This window comes from Zonotrichia albicollis, chromosome 9, assembly GCF_047830755.1.
Source record: "Zonotrichia albicollis isolate bZonAlb1 chromosome 9, bZonAlb1.hap1, whole genome shotgun sequence".
Classification (NCBI taxonomy): Eukaryota; Metazoa; Chordata; class Aves; order Passeriformes; family Passerellidae; genus Zonotrichia; species Zonotrichia albicollis.
In genome coordinates this window covers 19,800,587-19,823,308 of record NC_133827.1, presented here as the reverse complement: position 1 = coordinate 19,823,308, position 22,722 = coordinate 19,800,587, and the positions used below count along the sequence as shown (strand labels likewise).

The window sequence follows — 22,722 nt, the reverse complement described above, 5'->3', positions numbered from 1 at the left end:
ACAAACTACGCATATCATATTTACTTTTATGTCCCAATACCTATCACCCATGTTAGACAGTGCACTTCTATTCTAAACCAATCCCCAAGTGCCAACATCATCACAGAAAAAGGATGACATGAAGAAGAAAGAAGGACAAGACACACCCCTGATTCCTCCATCTTGTCCCCATTACCCTTTATACCAAAACCCCTAAAATCTATATTTTCACCCTGTAAATATATCATTCCTGCACCATTCAAACCCATGTGCCTCTCATGTCCTCATACACAGGTGGCACATCCCTAGATGAATCTAAGTCAAGCCACCAGGTACTTCTGGCAACATTCCAGGACTTCCGAGCCCCCCAAGAGGGTTCTCGGCAACTCTGGACATCCGGAGTGATGTGCTGAGTTCCCACAGGGCATCACAGTACAGAAAATGACATTCAGCGACTCGGGAGTGTCCAAAGGAGGCCACAAGCAGGAGATGCCGTGAGAGCGGTTTGAGACACTTGGTGTGTTCAGCCTGCAGGAGACTGGGGGAGAGCTCACAGCAATCTCCAGCATCCTCGTGAGGGGAAGCGAGGGGCCGGTAGGGATTTCTGCTCTGTGGTGAAATACAGGACCTGAGGGAATGGCAGAGAGAGAGCCGGGTCAGGAGACACTGAGGCTGCTCTCACGGAGGTTGGGCACTGAACAGGCTCCGCAGGGGCGGTGAGCACAGCACCGAGCATGACAGGGTTCAGGGGTTTGGTAAGCGGTCTCAGACACACGGAGCGCCGCTCGGGATGCGGTACCAGCGCCCGGGACTGGGTTCCACGGTCCCGGCGGGTCCCGCCCCGCCCGGCGCCTCCCTGGCCCCGAGCCGCCTACAACTCCCACCCTGCCCCGCGCCGCCGACTACACATCCCGGCATCCCACGGGAGCGCCTCGCTCTCGCGAGACTGAGGGGCGCTCTGCGGGGCTGTCGCGAGAGCGGCCGGCCCGGAAGCTCCACGTCGGAGATCGGAGCGAGCCCGGGCGGAGCGGGGCCGGAGCGGGGCCGGGGACAGCGGGCGGCACCTGGGGGCACCGGGCGGCACCTCGGCACAGCGCGGCCATGGTGAGCGACACGCAGGGTTCCGGGGAGCGCCTTGCCCCCCGCTGCGGGAGGGTGACCATCCGAGTCGGCCCCAGCGAGGCAGCGCAGCCCCGGGATCGGCGGAGCGGGCGCATGAGGGGCCAAGACCGGGGCTGGGGTCGCAGCGCGGTGCTGCCCGTGCTGTGCTCAGCCCCAGCGAGCGGCTGTCCCGGGGCTCGGGGTGCGTGTCGCACTCAGCCCTCGGAGCGGCCCTTCCCGGCCCCCTTCCCGGGATAAGCGCGGAGCCGACCGTAGCTGTGCTTGCCTTGCTGGTGTTTTTAGCAGGAGAGAACCCAAACTCACCTCCACATCCCGTGTCATAGCCGTGGTTCAGGTACTACCTGATTGCCAGGTGGTTTTTTTCCTTGCAGTGTCTAACATAGGTAACTGCAGGTTTTATTAATGCGTGTAGTGTTCTTTGGTCAGCCATTATCCGCTGAGTTGTCTAAGATAAAAGCAGCGTTAAATGATCTCCAGTGAGTGTCTAAAGGAATCCACAATGCCTCGAATATATTAGAAAATCGCTTTGCTAGACTTCATGCCATTTAAATACCGTGTGAGTGCTTTGGGACACTTGGTGTGTTCAGCCTGCAGGAGACTCGGGGAGAGCTCACAGCAATCTCCAGCATCCTCATGAGGGGAAGCAAGGGACCAGGAGCAACCTCTGCTCTGTGCTGACAGCTTTACATTGCCAGTGATTAAAGTGGAAGATCAGAGCCTTTCTTTCTTAAACTTTCCCCTGCTCTCAGTTTTTACCAGACAGTGTTCCATTCTAAGCCATAATTTTGGAATTGTGAATGGAAGTAAATTTACAGTGGGCAAATGTTGCGCTTTATTGTGGTAACTGACTTTTCTTCCTGGTTTGTCAGGAAGAAAAGTCAGTTAGGGCTAGTAATCCTGTAGATGCAAATAGGTGAAGTAGCAGGAAGATTTATTTTCTAACATTTGGAATTTTGAATGGAAGTAAATTCACAATGGGCAAATGTTGTGGTAACTGACATTTCTTCCTGGTTTGTCAGGTGAAGTAGCAAGATTAATTTTCTAGATTTGTATTAGGAGCAAATTCTCTTTGCTTTGCTATCATAGTTCAGGGACACCAGGAGGATGTGCAGTGCATCTTTTTTTGGTTTGGGTTTTTTTTTTTTTTGACTCTGCTGGAGGTGCTTTTGCAAGAAAATCTGAGTTCCACAGAATTAAGTTAAGCGGAGCCACTGCCGTTGGTGGGGATGTGATGCCTTCCTACAAAAACAGACACACAGACAGATAGAAAAGAGTGGTAACCTTCTGTGTGCACGGGCAGCAGGATTGGATCCTTGCATTCTCAGAGTGAACTGCAGCTTTCCCTGTCCCTTTCCTGAGCCAGTTTGCTGTCCCTGTTGTTCCCCCAGCCTCTGCGCCTGGACATCAAGCGGAAGCTGACGGCGCGCTCTGACCGCGTCAAGAGCGTGGACCTGCACCCCACGGAGCCATGGATGCTGGCCAGCCTCTACAACGGCAGTGTCTGTGTCTGGAACCACGAGACACAGGTGAGGGCCTTGCTGGGAAGTGTGCATAGCTGTGTAGCTGGTGCTGGAAATGGGATTTGTACAGATTCTTCAGTCACTGCTGTTATAACTGTGCTCCTCTGGCTGAGTGCAAGAATCACTGTATCAGTAGACAAGGAGGTGACATATTGGACACTGTTAAGAAAATAGAGCTCAGTTCAAAGTTGGTATTTTTTTCCCAGTGTTATAAACTTAACTGGTTTTATTTTCAGACTCTGGTGAAGAATTTTGAAGTGTGTGACCTGCCTGTGAGAGCTGCCAAGTTCGTGGCGAGGAAGAACTGGGTTGTTACTGGAGCTGTAAGTTGTTTCCTCTTGTGATTTCCTCTTCAGCTGCACTTTCTCTCATCAATTTTCATGCCATTACTTTCTGCATCATGTAATAACATGATCTGAATTTGTAGAGGAGAAGGGAATACTTCACTACAGTATCTCAGAAGTTTTCTCCTTTAAGGAAGCTTAAAAGCTTAAATTTTCATTTCGAAAAAGAGCAACCTTCTAAGGTGACTGACTCTGCAGGTAATGCCAGGTAGATGGAGTTCAGCTGTTACTGCCAGCTGGAACATACTCAGCACAGAGTTCTGACTCAGTGCTGCTTTAACTAAGATGAAGCTATTGACAGTCCTAGGTAAGATGAATTGGAAATTGCTTTCTACTTTTTTCTTGGTTATATTAAAAATAATTTTTAGTTTTGCTCATCACTAGAAAAAAAATGCCTGCTTTTATTCAGTGATTGTACCTTGAGAGGAATAGTTGTATTCTGATCTTGGTAGCACATTTTTCTTTATGGAGTGAATATTTTTTGGCTAAGTTAAGGTAATGCCTAAATGTTTTTTTTCCTCAACTTTCATTTCCTAGTCTTCTGCCCTGTACCCAGAGTAAAAATGTGTTTTCATTTAATTACCATATGCTGCCATGACTCAGTTACTTCTGAAAATGAAAATTTGCTTTTTCCATTTCATAAATGACTTGAAACAGCAGTAATTTACAGCCTTCTGAATCCAAGTATAATTTATATCATTAGCAAGCAAAATTCCTTAAACATTTTGTTGTCTTCAGTGGTGGAATGTTTTCTCCTAGCTCCCCTGCATTGCACAGAAGGTGTACTACACAAGAGACTTCTTTTCACGTGGTTTTTCCTCCCTTTCCCAGGATGACATGCAGATCAGAGTTTTTAATTACAACACCCTGGAAAGAGTTCACATGTTTGAGGCTCATTCTGACTACATCCGGTGCATTGCAGTGCACCCCACGCAGCCCTTCATCCTCACGAGCAGTGGTGAGAGTCCTTTGGCATCTTTTCATGTTCAGCTCTTCCCAGGCTCCTGTTTTCTGTGGGGTGAGGGCTTGCACCCTCTGGGGAGACTCAGGAGTCCTTGAGCAAGAAGCCAACGTTGCAGTTGTCATTTTGTTGTTTTTTGTTAGACGCGTTCATGTTTTTTTAATGGAATATCATTTGCACTTAAAATTTAAACTATAGTGGCTTGTGTCAGAGAAAAGAGCTTTCTCTCTTAATATCTGCCAGAGGAGACATTTGTGTGTGTGTCTGTGTGTGGCAAACTCTCAAATAACAGCAAACTCACAAATTTCATTGTGGTTTGGAGTGACTTTTTAGCTGGGAATCTGGCTTGAAAGCAACAGACAGCTTTCATCTCCCTTTGGTCCTTCTGAAGGACTGGTAATCCTATAGATGCAAATAGATTATTAGTGCCTCCTTTCCAGCCTGTACCATGAACTTCTGGAGGATTATGCACTTTAAGGAGGTTGTTGTCACCCACTGAAGCTTGGTTGTTTGTGATTTTTTCCAGATGACATGCTGATCAAGCTCTGGGACTGGGATAAGAAGTGGTCTTGTTCTCAGGTGTTTGAAGGACACACCCATTACGTCATGCAGATTGTCATAAACCCAAAAGACAACAACCAGTTTGCCAGTGCCTCTTTGGATAGGACAATTAAGGTACAGAAGCTGTATTTGGGGTTTTTAGTCATTAAATGATTATTAGTGTACACAAAGCAATAATCCTGTATGGATGATGGGTCAGTATTCTTAAAAGCAGGTGCAATAATGGAATTTTGACTGAACAAAGACCTGGACATTGCTCCAAGCACCTGCTAAGTAATTCAGTAAATTTACCAGATTGCCTGTTGTCTCTAACAATTGGAAAGTAGTTCTTTAAACTTTTCTAAGTGCTCTATCTTTAACTGTGCACTAAAAAGTAAAAACAACCGTGGTAAGGTGTCTCTCTCATTATTTGCATGTCCTTGGCTGTCTGTGCATGGAATTGTTTCCAGTGATGCCTTCAGCCTTCTCATGGTCTCATCTGCTGTGCAGCTGTTACTAAATATCTGTGACTACAGATTTTCAGCCACTGAGCAGGGACACCTCCTCACATTTCCTGTACATCATCAGTATAGTGGCTGTAAAAAGCCAGCACTGATTTCATATGGCCACAGATGTTGAGATCAGGTGCATAGAAATGTTGATTTGATGTGATAAACATGAGAAAACACTAGTATATCTACACTTGACTTGCTTCATTTTGTATCCTCATTTAACATGACATTTGATATTCTTGAGCGTAGCTAAAAAAATTAAAATTCAGGACATGGAGGAAACTCATGTATAATAACAATCAGTTACTAGTTAATTTTATAAATACATAGTACTTCATAAAAACAGTGCTTTATATGGTTTCATGTCCTTAAAAATGTTTAAAGCAACCAATTTCAATGTTTAGAGGTATGAGCAGAGAGCATGGGCAATTCAGCATGTTATTTGTGTTTATTGGGGGAAGGACTGGAGTTTGCTGAGCAGTTGTGGTTTTTCACCTAAGAAAACAACAGTGTCTTTGGAATTCTGTGTTATTTCTCACTGCACTTGTGAAGTACTTCTGGACACAAGGGTGAGCTGGGCACAGCAGGTTGCTGGGTACAAGTGTTTGTGTTTTGTTGCTCAGGTGTGGCAGCTTGGATCATCCTCTCCCAACTTCACCTTGGAAGGCCATGAGAAAGGAGTGAACTGCATTGACTATTACAGTGGTGGGGACAAGCCTTACCTCATTTCTGGGGCAGATGATCGCCTGGTGAAGATCTGGGACTACCAGGTGTGTGCTCAGCTCCTCAGAAGCCTTTGTGCCACATTTCTTATTCAGTTTCTGTTGTTCGATTTATTTTCCTGTGACAAATTGATTCCCTGCCTTTTAGGCCTCATGTTTGTGGATTAAGCTATTCCTCTTTTTTTTCTTCAATCTTTATAGCTCTTCCTTCCTCCTGTTTCATTTTTTATAGCTTCCCCCCCTCCTGTTTCATCCTGTGCACATTGGCACAGCCCCATGTGTCGCATGCACAGTGCAGTGCTTGTACCCCCAAACAGGGCAGGAATGATGAGGTGCTCTGCTTGAATCCTCCTCAGAAAAGAGAGATTTAATCCAGGGATTCACTTCTGTTGCTGGAGCCTAAAGCTCCTGAGTTCTCCCTGTCTACAAGTGTCTGAATGGCCAGAAGGGTGAGACAGAAGTTGTTAGGTGGGACTTTCTGGTCACTAAAACTTATTGCCCTGGAGTAAATCCAAGCCCAGTAGTTGAAGCTGGCACTGTTAATTTAAGCATTCAATGCAGTCATGAATATTACACAACAGTGCTTGGGATTTTGCCACCATGTGCAGCTGGAGACACTGTACATGCTCCAGTCTTTGTTATCTCAAGCAGAGCAGCCTGACTTTCACAACTGTGTGAATGAACATTCTTACCAAAGACCTAAACTAGATCTTTTTTCACTTGTAATGCAATATTTGGTTATGATTTTTTTTTCACAGTGAACTCAGCTTTCTGTCATGCTTCAATGTGTTATGCTATGCTGAGAAAGCATATTTCCTAGCCATAAACACCTCTGAAAATAGAGGAAATCACTTCTGTCAAGGGAAATACTTTCTTCTGGGCAGGAGGTACAGCTCAATACAATCAGTTTTTAATAGCTTAGTGCTGTTGTTTGAACATCTTGCAAATGTAAGAAATTTAGAGAATTTTCAGATCTATTTTGGATTTGGGGGAATTTTTTTTTAAGAAATAAGGGTTAAAATGTGGCATTTTGTTCTGTCTTGCTTTCAGAATAAAACTTGTGTCCAGACACTGGAAGGCCACGCTCAGAACGTGTCGTGTGTCAGCTTCCATCCGGAGCTGCCCATCATCATCACTGGCTCTGAAGATGGTAACTTTGCATTTTGTGGTGTAGAAAGGACAGGAAAAGCACTGAGGGCAGAGCTCTTGTGGTGCTGTGGCTGCACCCCTGTGCTGAAGGGATGCATGGCTGTGTTTCTCCCCAGGCACGGTGCGGATCTGGCACTCCAGCACTTACCGCCTGGAGAGCACCCTGAACTACGGCATGGAGAGGGTGTGGTGTGTGGCCAGCCTCAGGGGCTCCAACAACGTGGCTCTGGGCTATGATGAGGGCAGCATCATTGTTAAGGTACACTTATTGCTTTGGAGTGAGAAATTGTGATTCATCCTGTCCTGCGTGCACAACAACTGGTTTCTGATTCTGGAATAATACATAAAATACTGGCATTTTTTCATAGAGATTGGCTATTTCACTTGATATTTACAACTGAAAAGAAAATCAACAGTGTATTTTTTCCATAGCCTCACTGTTGTAATCTTGTTGTTGTGTTTCTAAAGTCCCATATTGTCTCAATCATATTTCTAAATTCTCATACCTTCTCAGTGATACTTCTTGGGGGCAGTTCTTCACAGCTCTGACTTCTTCTCTTGCTTGTTGTCAGCTCAACTCAACTGGCCAAGCCCAGCCCCTTTTATCCCAGTTATCTTCACTAGCTACAGCTGCAGCCCAATGAAGGCCATCACAGCTGCAGCCTATCAAAAACAACCAGGGCTTATAGGCCTATATACAGATATTCAATATACAGTACAGATATTTTACTAAAACTCCTACTATACCTCACCTTTTTCTTACTTTCTAGCTTGGTCGTGAAGAACCTGCCATGTCCATGGATGCAAATGGAAAAATTATTTGGGCTAAACATTCTGAAGTCCAGCAGGCTAACTTGAAAGCAATGGGAGATGCTGAAATCAAAGATGGAGAGAGGCTGCCCCTGGCTGTGAAGGACATGGGCAGCTGTGAAATCTATCCTCAGACAATCCAGCACAACCCTAATGGACGGTAACACATCCCTTTATCACTCCTCTTGAGCTGGTTGGGGTTTTTTTGTTAACAGGCTCAAATAAAAGGGATCCAGAGTCCAGGAGGTGCTCAGTGAAGACCAGAAGGAGCATGGCTTAGGAAGGAAATGGAGTTCCATGACATTTAGGCATATATAAAGCTCATGCTCTGTGTTTCAGTGATTACCTTGGGCATGAGAGCCTTTACCTTTACAGATAATCTGCCTTCTTGCTGCTGCCTGTTGTCCTTGACACAGATATCTGACCAGTGCCTCTCTCTCCTGCCCCAGGTTTGTGGTGGTGTGTGGTGATGGTGAATACATCATCTACACAGCCATGGCTCTGAGGAACAAGAGTTTTGGTTCTGCACAGGAGTTTGTGTGGGCACATGACTCTTCAGAGTAAGTCTTGCAAGTTTTTTCCTTTGTGTTACGTTTGCAGCAGCTACTTTAGTTTAGTTTTCAGGCCATGAAACATGCATGTAAAATGAACTTTCAGTAGTTGTCCTGCTTGAAAAGTTTGGGTTTTTAGGACTCTGCTGGCTTTAGAAAATAAGTCAAATGCAGTTGTTTTGTAGCAGCTTATAGTTTAATAATTTGCTACTTTGGAAATGAAATAATTGTTTTGTTTATTTACAATTTAATCTCTATTTAGGTATGCAATCAGGGAGAGCAACAGTGTTGTAAAGATATTTAAAAATTTCAAAGAGAAGAAGTCGTTCAAGCCTGATTTTGGAGCAGAAGGTAAATACTTTCAAAATAGATATGCTGGTATGCTTTTTGTACAATGTGGATTTCTTTCATCTTTATTTTCTTGTAGGTATCTATGGTGGCTTTCTGTTGGGAGTCAGATCTGTCAATGGCCTGGCATTCTATGACTGGGAGAACACAGAGCTGATCCGCAGGATTGAAATCCAGCCCAAACATGTGAGTTTCTGCATGGCACTGAAGATATTTACCTGTCTGATTTACTGATTTATATTTCTTTTTTACTAAATTGGTTTTCTTGCATGAAGCAAAGCTGTCAATAATAAAGTAATAATTTAAGTTTATCTCAGTCATGTAGCAGAAAGGGCTGAAAAATTCCTGTGTATGTGTTGACTTCTCAGTCCTACAGCTTCTAGAGTTGGGGTGTTTAACCCTTAATTCCCACATCATCCTTCTTAGCCTGGGGTGTGTAACACTGCCACTGTTGATTCTGCTCTCACAGATTTTCTGGTCTGACTCGGGTGAGCTCGTGTGCATTGCTACAGAAGAGTCATTCTTCATCCTCAAGTACCTGTCAGAAAAAGTGGCAGCAGCCCAAGAAACACATGAAGGTGTCACTGAAGATGGAATTGAAGATGCCTTTGAGGTACCTTCTATTTAAAAAGTGGAATGAGATTAGAGATGGTAGAAGCAAGAGAGTGCAGCAAACTTAGTCCTTAACATAGTCCAATTTTAATGTTGGTTTCCAGACTATTTTTAGTTTCACACATTGTGCACCTGCCTGAGGAACACTTAATAATTTTTTGGGATTCACGAGGAGTGTATCTCTGTCTCAATCTCAGCATAACAGACCTTGATGCCAACATTTCTCTTCATTTGTTCACTACTGTCAGAGAGTTACAGAGATATTTTTTAAAACACACTGTTGGGTCATTGATTAATTTTTTTTTCTACAACTTTCAAGTTTTGACATGTTACCCAAGTTTGAGAAGTGAAAAAACCTCATGCAGTAAATCAGAATTTCAGAAGGAAAGTTACCTTTGATTGTCTTGCTTAATGCTTAGTTTGGTGCTTGTTTTCTAGGTTTATAATTGGCTTAGTTAAGAATTAGGGTAGCATGCATGTAGAATGAAATTATAATTTATGTACTTCTAATCTAGATCTAAACTTATATTTGCAACTTGCCCAACGATTAAAGTATAGAATATGGAATTCTATTTTAAATTGCAGTAGTCTGCAAGTCTACTAGGTAGTAGTCTTTCTGCTACCTAAAAGTCCCTTTTTATATATCTAATTACCCAGAATTTGCTTTGCAGGTTCTTGGTGAGATCCAGGAGATTGTGAAAACAGGTCTGTGGGTTGGTGACTGCTTTATTTACACCAGTTCTGTGAACAGACTCAACTACTACGTTGGAGGAGAGATTGTCACCATTGCCCACCTGGACAGGTGAGTTGCTGCTTCAGTTCAAGTGTTCAAGGTTCTCTCAGTGAAGGGGGTTCAAGGTGCAGGGGTGGGAACAAGTGGGGTGTTGTGAGGCAGCAGTGCAGTTCTGAGGGATGAACTGTGTGAAAGTGTACATCCAGGAAAAGCAGAGTGTTTGATGGGAGTATTCTTGCTACCATAAGAGCTACTGGGATGGTTTTGTACAGACTGTTTGTGTGGATCTGTTGAAGGTGGCATTTTGTTTTGTTTGTTTTGTTCTAGAACAATGTATCTCCTGGGCTATATCCCCAAGGACAACAGGCTGTATTTGGGTGATAAAGAGCTGAACATTGTTAGTTACTCTCTGCTGGTCTCAGTGCTCGAATATCAAACTGCTGTCATGAGGAGGGATTTCGGCATGGCTGACAAAGTTCTTCCCACAATCCCAAAAGAACAGAGAACCAGGGTGGCACATTTTCTTGAAAAACAGGCAAGAAAACTACTTCTTAGTTATCCAACTAAATAAATCAGTTGAAATCAGTTAAACCCAGTGATATTATCTGTGAGCATTAACTCTTGTTAATTATCCTATTTGTTTGAGAACACTGTAACCTTCTGTTCAGAGTGCTTTTGTTAAAGTATTTAGGATTATGATTGACCTGACAGGTCCCAGCTTTACTGTCACATTTTTATTTTAGGGCTTCAAACAACAAGCTCTTGCAGTATCTACAGATCCAGAGCATCGTTTTGAACTTGCTCTTCAACTTGGAGAATTAAAAATAGCCTATCAGCTTGCAGTGGAAGCAGAGGTAATGATATAAATTTGGGTGATTCATCCTGGATTCTGAGTATTAGTGGGAATCTGAGAGGCCCTGTAAGAAAATGCAGTGGTATGTGGGGATACATACAACTCCTTTGGTGAAGTTCTGCTGCCTGTAATTCAAAGGAATCTAAGCTGTGGGATAGGGACAAAGAATGGTGTCTGCTCAGAAAGCCATAGGAACTCCTGGAGAATACAAAACTTGAGCCCAGAACCAAGCCTTAATCTCCAGTATTTAACAGTGAGAGGAGGAATGACAGGGCTGAAGCCTTCAGACCTTTGTTCCAGCCTTGGCAAACTTAGACTGCTGCACTAAAACAACTGATTTGTCCCATCATTATAATGCAGAGAGTCGATCTCCTTGTTCCTGCTGTAAAATAATCCAGTTATTTAGAAGGAATGTTAACTTAGTTACAGACACGGATGCCTTTCAGCGTTCTGAGGGTTAACTTGGGAGCTTTAAGATATTGTTATAGTTAAATTTCCAGAGTTATGCCTGCTTCCCCCCTCCATGTTTACTGAGAAGCTGTTTATTTTATGTAGTGTTACAGCTAGGTAGGGATCTCTTGGCACTCACTGTGCCTTGCTGGGAAGCTGCAGTAATTGCAGTACCTCAATGGGAAGACAGATGTAGTCATGGGATACAGCACCTTCACAAGTCAACTCCTATTTTCATACTGAGTGCTCTGAAAACCTTTAAATGCTGTTCAGAAATGTGAGTGGTTTTTTTCTTTCCTTCCCTCTCCCCTTTTGGCACAATCAGTCAGAACAGAAGTGGAAGCAGCTTGCAGAGCTTGCCATCAGTAAATGCCAGTTTGGCTTAGCCCAGGAGTGTCTCCACCATGCCCAGGACTATGGAGGGCTGCTGCTCCTGGCCACAGCTTCAGGGAACGCCAGCATGGTGAACAAGTTGGCAGAAGGTGCTGAGAAGGATGGCAAGAATAATGTGGCATTTATGAGCTACTTCCTGCAGGGAAAGTAAGTAGCAAATGAGCTTCTGATTGTTCTGTTCTGCTGTCTCAAGTGCAGTGACCCTCAGGTTCTTCAAGTGGTTAACTTCAGCTAACTGAAAACTTCATGGAGAAAGATGAGCATAGGTCCTTTTCAGAAAAGCTCATTCTATAATGACTGCTAGATCTAAAGTCTGAAATGAAAGCACCTTAAATTAATGGAATGGAATAAACAGCTGTTCTAATACAAAAATTTGTCTTTATTAGGTTTACTGGTTAAAATGATATTTTGACATCTTCTTAGGCTTGATTCATGTTTGGAACTGCTGATCAAAACCGGGCGTCTCCCTGAAGCTGCTTTCCTCGCACGGACGTATTTGCCAAGCCAAGTTTCCAGGTAATTTCTGAGCATGTGCAGAGCGTGAGCTGTGTTGTGTGAATGAGCTGTCTCTAACAAATCTGGTTTGCATCCCCAGGGTGGTTAAACTCTGGAGGGAGAACCTCTCTAAAGTCAATCAGAAGGCTGCTGAGTCCCTTGCTGATCCCACAGAATACGAAAATCTTTTCCCTGGACTAAAGGAAGCTTTTGTTGCTGAAGAGTATGTTAAGCAAAGTCTTGCTGAGTTGAGGCCAGCCAGGGAATACCCCCTTGTCACTGTAAGTAGGTTTTACTGTCCCTACAAGAGTAACATTTGGTGCTGTGTAAAATCAGCTCTAAGCAACTCAGTGCAACACTTAAATGTGTCTGGGGTTCTTTTTCCTTTTAGCCAAATGAAGAAAGAAACTTACTTGAAGAAGCAAAAGGATTTGAGCCCTCTGGAATAATGCCATCTCAGGTCAGTCAGTGATGAGTCTAAGGGAGAACTTTGCAATCTCACAGTAACTTCTACCCTGGAGAATATTTCACCAGTAATTGACAAATTGTTGCTTTTATTACCTTGACTGTAAGTGCTGCAGTTGGCTTCATGTTCTTTTGCCTCAGATTCTTTTTCATCTACATGTGCACTTACTAACAGCTTCTTGACTGTGAAATGATTTGTGTGCTTCCTTACCTTGGGTCACCCTGTGTAGTGTGAGTAGTTCTAGAGTCTTTCCAGTGAATTCATCCTACAGAAAAGTAATTCCAGTTGCATTTACAAACACTGCCTCGACTGCAGCTGGTTTTCTAAAGCTCAGTGGCTGGAAATGGAAATTCTTGCCTATTACAGCAATGACAAATGTTCTGTGTTCTTTGTTGGTGTGCTCCATGGGTTGGAATAACACTGCTCCATAACTAACTGGCCAGGAATCCTATTTGGGTACTTGAACATAGATTCTAGTCAATGTCTGAAGTAACAAACTAATTTTTTTACCACCTCAGTTGTCCAATTCTTATGCAGAAAATAGGACAAGTATAAGTGGTAAGCATAGAGATTGAAACAAAGCTTTTCAGAGCCTTGGAAGAAAATGACAACTTCTAATTTTGCTCAAATACACTTTACATTTGTATGTGAAAATCGTAATGTGAGGGTTTCTTAAAGGCAGTGATACTGGCACAACACTTTGAGGCTACAAACATCTAAAATCAAAACTGCACTGGAAACTGAAGGAGAAACAGAAAAGCTACAGCTCTCCATTGTTTTTCCTCATAGGAGGTGCATTACAGAGCATAGGGGACATCCCTGACAGAGCAGAGAGGTTGAGGTTTGGTTACTCTCAAGCCTCTGTAGTGACTCTTTGCCTCTTGTGCATCAAAGGAAATGCTATTAAAGCAAAATCAAACTTGTCTGCTCGTTTGTTAAAGATGATAAACAAACGGTCTGGGCAACCTATGGAAACAAATGGAAATAACTGAGAACTAGCTTGCATAGAAGCTGAAAACAAGATCTCAGTGTATCTTTGCATTCAGCTCATGTTCTTATAGAAGCCCTAAATCCCAGCTGTCTCTTACAGCTGAGGCTGAATATGGGACATTTGGTAAGAGATAAATTAATTCTATAATTAAGTACAGCTAAGTGAATAGTACCATTGCTTCAATAATAGTACTGACTGATGAATTATCTTAATATAAAATTTATGCAGCAGTGAAGCAAGAAAAAAGTATTAAGCCATTATAGGATTTGGAACACTAAGCCCAGCAATTCCTAAAATTTCCTGTCAGTCTCAACTAACTTAGTCTCTCCTGCTGAGCATGTTGAAAATCACTAGCAGCACTTCAGTGTTTAAAATGAACTGATAATTTCTGAAGGTTCTCATTTTATCACCTCCATTGATATAAATAGTCTTCAGTGGAGTGAGGAATAGAATCGTTTCTAACAGTGAAGATCTGGCTCAAGAGTAACTGAGGGAAGCTGAAAGAGAGCCACTGGGCAAGGGGCATTAGGGATCTGCTGTTGTTTACTTGCTTTTGTTGAAAGAATTTAAATTGAAAAAAAAAAACTAAAGGAATTTCTTTGCCATTAGAAGAAGGCTGAAGAACCAGTTCCCTCTCCTAAACAAGAAGTGATGAAGACTGTTGTGCAGAATTCTGATAACCTTCCAGCAAGAGACCAAAAGGTACCCAAACGGTTTGATGAGGTGAAGTATAAGCACTCAATTCATTTTACACTAAGACTTCAAGGAGTGTGATTCAAGGAGCTGCCCACGAGTGTGGCAGTCCCAGAGCAGTGCTCAGGGCCCTGCACACAGTAACAGAGCAGTGCAGCAGGCAGGGTGACAGAGGGAGGTCAAACCCAGGTGCTCTGCAGCCTCCTTGAGCATTGTGTTCCTCATGAGGCCTTGGCTGGCCGCTGGCCTTTGCAGAGTGCAGATCCATCCCACAAGCTGCAGCACATGTAACCATAGTGGAATCCTCCTCATCCAGTCTTTTCTCTCCCTAGACACTGCTGGACTTGGAAGATGACTTAGATAACTTGGATCTGGAGGATATTGACACCACAGATATCAATCTGGATGAAGAGATCTTAGATGAGTGAACATCCTTTTTTAGATGACTGAATCAGGAAATAATTTGGTCAAAACCCAGAGGAATGAAGTTCTGTGGACTATGTGCTCCAAGTTATTTTGATTTTTGTATCACAAGTGGACCATGTACATGTAGAAGGAAGTATACAGCTAGCAACTGTACAAAGAGAATCAGCTTCCAGTATGTTGAAATTTGAGATGTAAGCCTGCTCCAGAACATACTAAAAAAGTTTTCATTTATCAAGCTGTTCAATAAATCCTTTTAAAAATTCTGCTCCCTCACTTCTCCATTTACTAGTAATATTTACTAAGAATACTCAAATTCTTAAGAATAACCCAGCTTCCATAGTGTATATTCCAAATTTGTGAAACAGCACAGTAGCTGAAAAATGGTATTTTAAGCTGACTTTTCTCAGCACCTCCACTGAGGTCTGTGGTTGTTTTCACTGTACTGCCATCTAGCACTGGTAACCATCACTATCAGCTCAGTTACTCTTTCAGACTCCACTTGTAGCTAAAAGCTCCAACAGAGCAGTGATACAGCTTTAGGGTTAGAAGGGGTGTTTGTAACACCCTTTCCTAAATGAAGCTGTCCAGACCCTGCACTTACCTCAATAACTAAAATGAACTGTGGGCAATTCCTTAAATTCAAGATGCAACAATAAAAAAATTGAACTCAGGGTACAGTGTCAGTGAAAACAAGTCATGAGGGCTGCTCTAAGTTCACTTATAAACTTCTCAAAATAAACTGCTTAGTGATGCACATGTATTTCAGTAAAGAAAAATACATTCTACAGCAGTCATTTTCAAATATTTATTGTGGAATCCTGTACAGAAAATGTTTATAAACAGACTTAAAACTTTTGATGAGCTGAGGTTTACTTCATGAAGCTGAAGAAGTAGCCATTGCTTCTTCATAAGCCTGCAGGGCCAGCTGGATGTAACCTTCTCTCTGAGATTCAGTTTTCACAAATACCTGCAGCCATGGCAGGAGAGAGGTTAATGTAACAGCAGAGTTAACCATGCCAGTGACAGATCAGCCACAACTGCAATCCTGGTGCAGCTGCAGGTACAGAGTTTAACAAAAACCCCAGCCTGGCATGTACAACAGTTCTGGTTAAGTATCTGCTTCCTAAGGTAAGGAGAAATGTAACTGCTCACTGGGTTCTGCTGGTTAAAAGCTCTCTTGTGCAGGTTATGTAGAAGCAGAAAAGCTTACCTTGATCAGATCAACTCCTTGAAGTTTCTGTTCTTTAGCTTCCTTTGCTGACTGACATTCAGGATGAAGCATATGATACAGTGTAATTAAACTTGTAGCATCATCCAGCCTAAACAAATAAAGGCTCATTTAGCAATTCCTCTCTCAGAGTACTTACAGAGTGTATTTTGTGATGTGCTTTGCACAGCACAGCCTGTCAAACTGCTGTTCCACCAAGTATCCAGTCCTTGGAATACACAAGCAAGTACCTACATCTATCCCTCCTGGCCTGCTCAGCAGTAATACAGCTGACATCCCTCTGAAAATACAATTAATTACCAATAATGAGTGTTTAGTGGAAGTTTCTGGTTGCAATGACCAGTATGTTTTACAGAAGTAGCATTAGAAATCCTGTGACACAGAGCTCTCAGCTGAGTTTAAAACTACTGAAGTGTGTGGCAGGAAAAGACATTCAAACTCTGCTTGTTTAAATGAGCCAGATACATGAATTTTCCTTTTACCAATTCAATTCTAAACCAGGAACCTTCCTGATTTCTCTGTATGCTCAAAAGGTTAAAAAGCAAGATCTGACCACTGAAACAGCAGAAAAAAAATGCCACTATCACTGCAGCCTGGAGTTCTGATGGTACACATTTCTAATTTCTCCCAGCTCTAGTGGCATTTTGAACTATTGAATATTGTTCACTTCAGGGAACTTTGAATAAATTTAGCACCATGTTTTATAGAAATTCACCCATTTAAAATGAAACCTTATCTACATGTTCCTAAGCTACTTAGGAATTGCTCTAAAACCCAGAGTGTATCAACTTTATAAGGCAAAACTGAACTCAGTATGGAAATAGCAGTCTTTGAGATCAGAAGTGCTCAGAGCTGGAAGTGTTCTGACAATTACATGGGAAAAAAAATAAAACCCAAAAACCACAGAAGGCTAATTTCTGCAGAAACCTATATATACACCCTACAACTTCATGGACTGTTACAGGTGCTCCTGTACAGCTCACAGTACCTACACAGCTGGCCTAAAACATCGGGCAAATGAGAACTTTCCTACATCTGACACAAATACTGGTTTTATTGTCAAACAGCAGTACTTTTCTAAGGCAAGGCAGCATTACCAAGTGGCAGGCTGTACTCACAGGTCTCTGTTGATCATGTCTATGAGTAATCCATCTGCCTTCTTCCTGCTGAGCAGGTACCACACCATGCCCCCGAAGTGCCTGGTGGAGCGCAGCAGGTCGTACTTGCCGTGTTTCTCGATGTCCTCGTAGGTGCGGTGGTGAACCTGCACACACACACACACACACACACGCTTGTTCATGGCAGAACTGCAGCCTGCTGACAGCTTTCCCCCTGGACCTGAGTTTTTCATCTTTTTCATTTCCCTAATGTCAGAACTCAGCACATCCCTCTGGATGTCCAGAGCTGCCGAGAACCTCGTTGGGGGCTCAGAGACCCTGGCATGCTGCCCAGAACACCTGGGGATTTGATTTTGACCCTTGGAGCAAGTTACCAGCTTTGTATGAGGACCTGAAAGTCACACTTTCAGCTTTGAATGGTGTAATAACAAAACGGTCACAGGGTGAAAATGTAGATTTTAGGATTTTTGGTATGGGGGTTATGAAGACAAGATGGAGGAATCAGGGCATGTCTAGTCCTTCTTCTTTCTTCTTGTTCTCCACTTTCTGCAGTGATGTTGGCACTTTGGGGTTGGTTTAGAGTAGAAGTGCACTGTCTAACACAGGTGATAGGTATTGGGAATTAAGTGTAAATGTGTTATATGTAGTTTGCAGTATAAAAGGACAACACAGAGTGCCTGTGGCTGCCCTGCTGAGCAGATCTCGGCTGGGCAGAAAGAAAATTTTATAGATAAGAATTAATAAACAACCTCAAGACCTAAAAGGGAAGAGTCCAGACTTGTTCTTCAGTTGTGCAGGCCGAAGCAGAGACATCCTGCACATCTCAGGGCAGCAATTATCAACAGCAACCCGAGACCCTAAGGTGCAGGGGTAAAGCCCCCATGCTGAACCATACACCTGTTAAAATTCAGGGTAACGCCAGGCTAGCCCAGTCCTTGGTACTCAGGCATAGACATCCTTATGGTAAAAGGAAGCTAAATCCTGTCTCTCTTGGACTTCTGGGGACATAGGGACATAAGCTCTGCACCTTCACTGCACAGCTGTCAAGCTGCATCTATTATTTCAGGAGAAAAATCCTAGAGCAAAGAGCTATGAAACTTTTCTTAGGAAAAAAGTTACTTGAAAAATCGAATTTAATTAAGCCTATTATTAAGCCTAATACAATTTACAAGTGTGACTGTGTTCACAGGGGTCTGAGGATGAGGGAAGAGATGAGGATCTGACTCCATGTTTCAGAAGGCTTGATTTATTATTTTATGATATATATTACATTAAAACTATACTAAAAGAATAGAAGAAAGGATTTCATCAGAAGGCCAGCTAAGAAGGAATGATAACAAAGGCTTGTGGCTCAGACTCTCTGACCAAGCCAGCTGACTGTGATTGGCCATTAATTAGAAACAACTAACATAGGCTAATTAAAGATCCACCTGTTGCATTCCACAGCAGCAGATAACCATTGTTTACATTTTGTTCCTGAGGCCTCTCAGCTTCTCAAGAGGAAAAATCCTAAAGAGAGGATTTTTCATAAATGATGCCTGTGACATTACAGTTTAAAGAGAAGTAAACATTTTAAAAGCAAGTGTAGACTTATATTTACCAGCAGCTATAGCTACTAATTTTTTTCTGCTAGAACTACATTTTAGTAGCTGGTCTTTGTCAAAAATAATACTTTGTGCACAGTGCTGTTTCTCAAAATGCATTTTGTGAGCTCCCAAGCCAGCAGTCAGTGTGACTTCAGCAGCAAAACTCTGCTCAGAGCCCCTGACAAGTGTTACCATCAATTCTGCTGTGATACCAAAAATACCTGAATAAAGACTATTTTTGTATGTGCAGTATCCTTCTAGGCTGGTAAAAATTACTTGTGCAAAATCCTGTTGTACTGTTCTGCATAAAAATAAACCCCAAAACTCATCACAAGGATGTGAGAGAAGTTAGAGCACATATGACCAACAACTCTGCTCCCAGATAAATGTTTATGTTTACAAAACAAACCCTACAATTTTACAAACAGGATTTTTTTGCTTGCTAGAAAAATGGAAAGTGAACTCACTCTGATATAGTCAGGTGAATCTGGCTCAAACTGAGCAATGCACATGTTCAGGACATCTTCATGACGGTCTTGCTGAAATACAGTCTGAAACAAGAGTTTGGATTCAGGGGTAGGTCATGTACTCCCAGCATCCCAACTCTGCAAAATCAAAACAGCAGCCACAACTCTGTTCTGGACAACACAATGAGTAACCCCTTCATCAAAAGACAACGTGGACAATTGTTTCTAGTATGACACAGTATTTATACCTACCCAGGATTTACCGGGCCCTAACCTGCAACTTTGTTTCAAGTATTTTAACCAAGTTACAATGAAAGGCAATTGCTCCAAACAGAATTCAAGCACTAAACACACTCATGCAGAATGGCTTATTCCGAGTTACCCTGCCCACAGAGCAGAGTTTCACTGTCAGACTGCAATGAAATAAAAGTGCTCAGTTTCAAAGGCAAGAAGAGCTTACCCCAAGCTTCTCGTCCTTAAATAATGTTGGGGGAATCACCCTGCGCCCCTCCTTTGGGAAGAATATCTGGATCATCCTGTCTCGTTCCTCCCAGGTAGCTTTGCGTAACACCCCGTTTGGTTCTCTGACTACAATGAAACGTTCCTGCAAATGAGGCAAAAACCAAACATTGTCCAAAGCCTTCTCTCATCATAAAAAACCCCTCATTTGTCAAAGTCCTTCTGCTCCTAAAGTCACCCTTGTAACACCAGTTTCTAGCTGACTGTGGCCATATGCCAGACTGATCATTTCTGCCTCACTACCTGCGGGATAAGTGCTGCTTTTGCACCTCGGTTTTACTGTCTGACAACTGTGCATGTGCCAACACTGAAAGCCATGGCTCTGGGAAGTTTGGAGATAACATGATTCACACCCAGACAGGGAGTTAGCCTAATTTTCTTTTTTAATAACACTTACAAAATTAGGAATGCAAGTGTTGTCCACTTTTGTACCTTTTTTCAAGAGGTAGGCTAGAATCAAGTAAGAGCAAGTGCAAGGCAAAAAGTACAACAAATTAAATATACTCAGATCTGTTCACAAGCATAACTGCTTTAGGGTGGCAAGTTGGAAAGTTTTTTGGATAGGAAAGTTTTCAGTACGGTTGTTGGGAGCTGGGTTTTTCTTTCCTTGTTACTTGTGGAACTTTTTCCCATTGAGTTGGTAAGAAGCACTGGTGGCTGGGTGCTTGAGGCAGCGGGGAGAGGAATCCCAAACCTCACTCTCCCTGCTTCTGTTTTGTGGTTCCTGGTTTTTGTTTGCCTTGTTACACACACTAGTAAAGAACTGTTATTCCTATTCCCATATCTTTGCCTGAGAGCCCCCAATTTCAAATTATAATAATTCAGAGGGAGAGGGTTTACATTCTCCATTCCAAGGGAGGCTCCTGCCTTCCCTAGCAGACACCAGCAGGAGAATAAACAGCAGTTTCCTGGAGGAAGCTCTCAGACAGAGTAACAGATGGAAGACTGAGCAGTTCATTTCACAGGATCATCACTATATGCACGTTTGAACCATCAAGGGTTCTTGGAATCAGAAGGTGGTTGAGAATTTTTCTGGCCTCTTCTTACTGATACTTAAAGACAATTGAGATGTTTCATTACACAAAGGAAACTATCTTTATACTCCCCAGTTCCATTAGACTTTCTTTACAGCTTTCCTGGGAACTCATTCATCATTTCTACAGCTTTCTTCCAGATCTTTGCAAGTGTGGAGTAATTCCATCTTACAAAGGAATCCAATCCTACAAAAACCTTCTAGGAGCATGGAAGAACTCAGCACTCCTAGCACCTGCTTATATCACAAGCTCCTTCTTATAAAATAATCAACCACCTGCCACACAACCTTCCCATGCCTGCTTTTGAGTAGCAGAATGTAATTAATGATTATCAGTTAGAAGCAGGTACTTAGAAATACATTTTTCTCTACTGTCTTGTACCAGACTGACTCCTCAGCCCTTTTGCAAACTGATCCATCTACATTTGCATTAAAGCTTATTTTGAGAACAAATTAATAACGTTGATCACGTTACTTACACGATGTGGAATGGAGTAGCTTAAATCTGTAAACACATATTTTGCAGTTTCAGTTCCTTCAAGGATTTTGTCTTCTGCTAAGACATCATCAATTGGCTCTCGTTCATTTAAAACAGGGGGCATGATTAGTTTTCTTTTAGCTTCCTCAATGGCTTTTCTTGTGGCCTTGTAGGGGGGGGAAAAAGTAATTTTACAACTAAAAATATCATCCCATTGGAAAGATAATATACAATTTGGGGACAAATATTTTCATTTAGACAAGCTTGGTTTTTTTCTTCTGCAGCTGAGAAAAAAGGAGACACCAATTCCACCTCTAGGTAGGTGAATGTCATGTAAACAATCCACCACTAATAAAACCTGGACAAAATGCTGGAGGAAGTTACAAAACTACAAGGGACAAACTATTGCAAACACCAAGTTTATTTCAGGTGTTTTTCCATGGTAAATTTCCCCCAAAACACAAACTGCAACAGTTTGTATATAACTTTAATTGTGGCTACAGCAGAACTGGCTTAAGTCCTTTGTCATTCTAAATGAAGTCAGACCAGAAGAGAGAGAGGGAAAAAGTAGTCAAAGGATTCCCAGGGCTATAACTTAAATATCAGATTAAGGTATTTGACAGAATTAGGAAGAAACCAGAATGTTTTCAAACGCATCAGTAAGGAAGGAAGAAATATGGGCTATTACAGGTATTTTGCTAAAATCAACACTTACTTCCGAAGGAAGCAGAGCAGCCTACCTCTTCCAGCTGAGCTTCGGTCATCAGCTTGTAGTGGGGCGGCTTGAGGCCCTTCTTCTCAGGCCGGAACACCTTGTGCAGGTCGAGTCCCGTCATTTTGTACAGCAGCGTCTGAACCGCTTCGTCCGTGAAGGCGGGCTTGGGCTGGGCGGCCTTTCCCTCTGCGGGAGAGGGCACACGCTGTTAGCCGGGGGCTGAGGGGACGCGCCACGGTCACCGAGGGGACACCCCTGTCCTCACGGCCCCACATGCGCCCCGACTCGCATCCCTCCCCAGCAGCCGCACACCAACACGCGGGGCAGCCGGACCCCGAGGCCGGGGCAGCCGGGAGCGCTCTGAGGGATGCCCCGGTCCCCTCACGTACCTCCCGCAGCCGCCGCCAGCGCCCGCCGCGCGGGGAGCGCCCAGAGCGGCCGCAGCCGCGCAGGGAGCGCCGCCGGGCCCCGCGCTGCCAGCGCCGCCATCTTCAATCCCGCCCCTTCCCGCCCCGCGGCGCGCCGGGAAATGGAGTCACGGAGCCGCAGCCCGAGCGGGACCAGTGAGCCCGACCCTGGGATCAGTGAGCCCGACTCCTCCTGGCGCTGCACAGCAGCCACACCCTGTGCCAAGAGTCACATCGTGTGCCAGGAGTCGCACCCTGTGCCTGAAAGCGTTGTCCAAATGCTTCTTGAACTCAGACAGGCTTGGTGCTGTGACCACGGCCGCCCAGCCACTCTGGGTGCAAAACCTTTTCGTGACATCCAACCTAAACCTCCCCTGACACAGCTTCAGGCCGTTCTCTCGGGTCCTGTCATTGGTCGCCAAGGAGCAGAAATCAGTGCCTGTCCCTCCGTTTCCCCTCATGAGGAAGCTGTAGATTGTTATGAGGTCTCCTGAGTCTCCT

At 43.4% G+C, this 22,722-nt stretch overlaps 2 protein-coding genes across 3 annotated transcripts; one reads left to right on the top strand and one right to left on the bottom strand.

The window, feature by feature from the left end:
• Positions 1-922: 922 nt before the first annotated feature.
• On the top strand, positions 923-14,935 carry COPB2 (COPI coat complex subunit beta 2). 2 transcript variants are annotated; one of them, XM_014268877.3, is made up of 22 exons: positions 923-1,083; positions 2,490-2,627; positions 2,858-2,944; positions 3,797-3,923; positions 4,453-4,601; positions 5,602-5,748; positions 6,751-6,850; positions 6,966-7,108; positions 7,620-7,819; positions 8,109-8,219; positions 8,473-8,561; positions 8,638-8,744; positions 9,028-9,171; positions 9,842-9,972; positions 10,231-10,438; positions 10,647-10,757; positions 11,532-11,746; positions 12,023-12,115; positions 12,195-12,375; positions 12,486-12,554; positions 14,164-14,253; positions 14,577-14,935. In XM_014268877.3, exons 1-22 carry the CDS (start codon positions 1,081-1,083, stop codon positions 14,670-14,672), a joined length of 2,739 nt encoding a protein of 912 aa, XP_014124352.1. In that variant the 5' UTR covers positions 923-1,080; the 3' UTR covers positions 14,673-14,935. The 2 variants fall into 2 exon arrangements, with proteins under 2 accessions (XP_014124352.1, XP_014124351.1); XM_014268876.3 differs by having other exon boundaries at positions 14,161-14,253.
• A 526-nt stretch (positions 14,936-15,461) lies between these two features.
• MRPS22 (mitochondrial ribosomal protein S22) lies at positions 15,462-22,355 on the bottom strand. Its single transcript, XM_074546801.1, has 8 exons — positions 22,204-22,355; positions 21,840-22,000; positions 21,101-21,265; positions 19,530-19,673; positions 19,070-19,153; positions 17,017-17,162; positions 15,881-15,989; positions 15,462-15,637 (listed from the first exon to the last, which is right to left on the bottom strand). The coding sequence occupies exons 1-8, from the start codon at positions 22,301-22,303 to the stop codon at positions 15,545-15,547; spliced, it is 1,002 nt and encodes a 333-aa protein (XP_074402902.1). The 5' UTR covers positions 22,304-22,355; the 3' UTR covers positions 15,462-15,544.
• Between the last annotated feature and the right edge of the window lie 367 nt (positions 22,356-22,722).

Coding starts and splice junctions, on each gene's coding strand:
- COPB2 (XM_014268876.3), top strand. Junction 2,945..3,796: donor ACTGGGTTGTTACTGGAGCT/GTAAGTTGTTTC, acceptor TCCCTTTCCCAG/GATGACATGCAGATCAGAGT. Junction 12,555..14,160: donor CTGGAATAATGCCATCTCAG/GTCAGTCAGTGA, acceptor CTTTGCCATTAG/AAGAAGGCTGAAGAACCAGT.
- MRPS22 (XM_074546801.1), bottom strand. CDS start 22,303: ATGGCGGCGCTGGCAGCGCGGGGCCCGGCGGCGCTCCCTGCGCGGCTG. Junction 21,266..21,839: donor CCGAAGCTCAGCTGGAAGAG/GTAGGCTGCTCT, acceptor CCCCCCTACAAG/GCCACAAGAAAAGCCATTGA. Junction 15,990..17,016: donor GACATGATCAACAGAGACCT/GTGAGTACAGCC, acceptor TTATTTGTTTAG/GCTGGATGATGCTACAAGTT.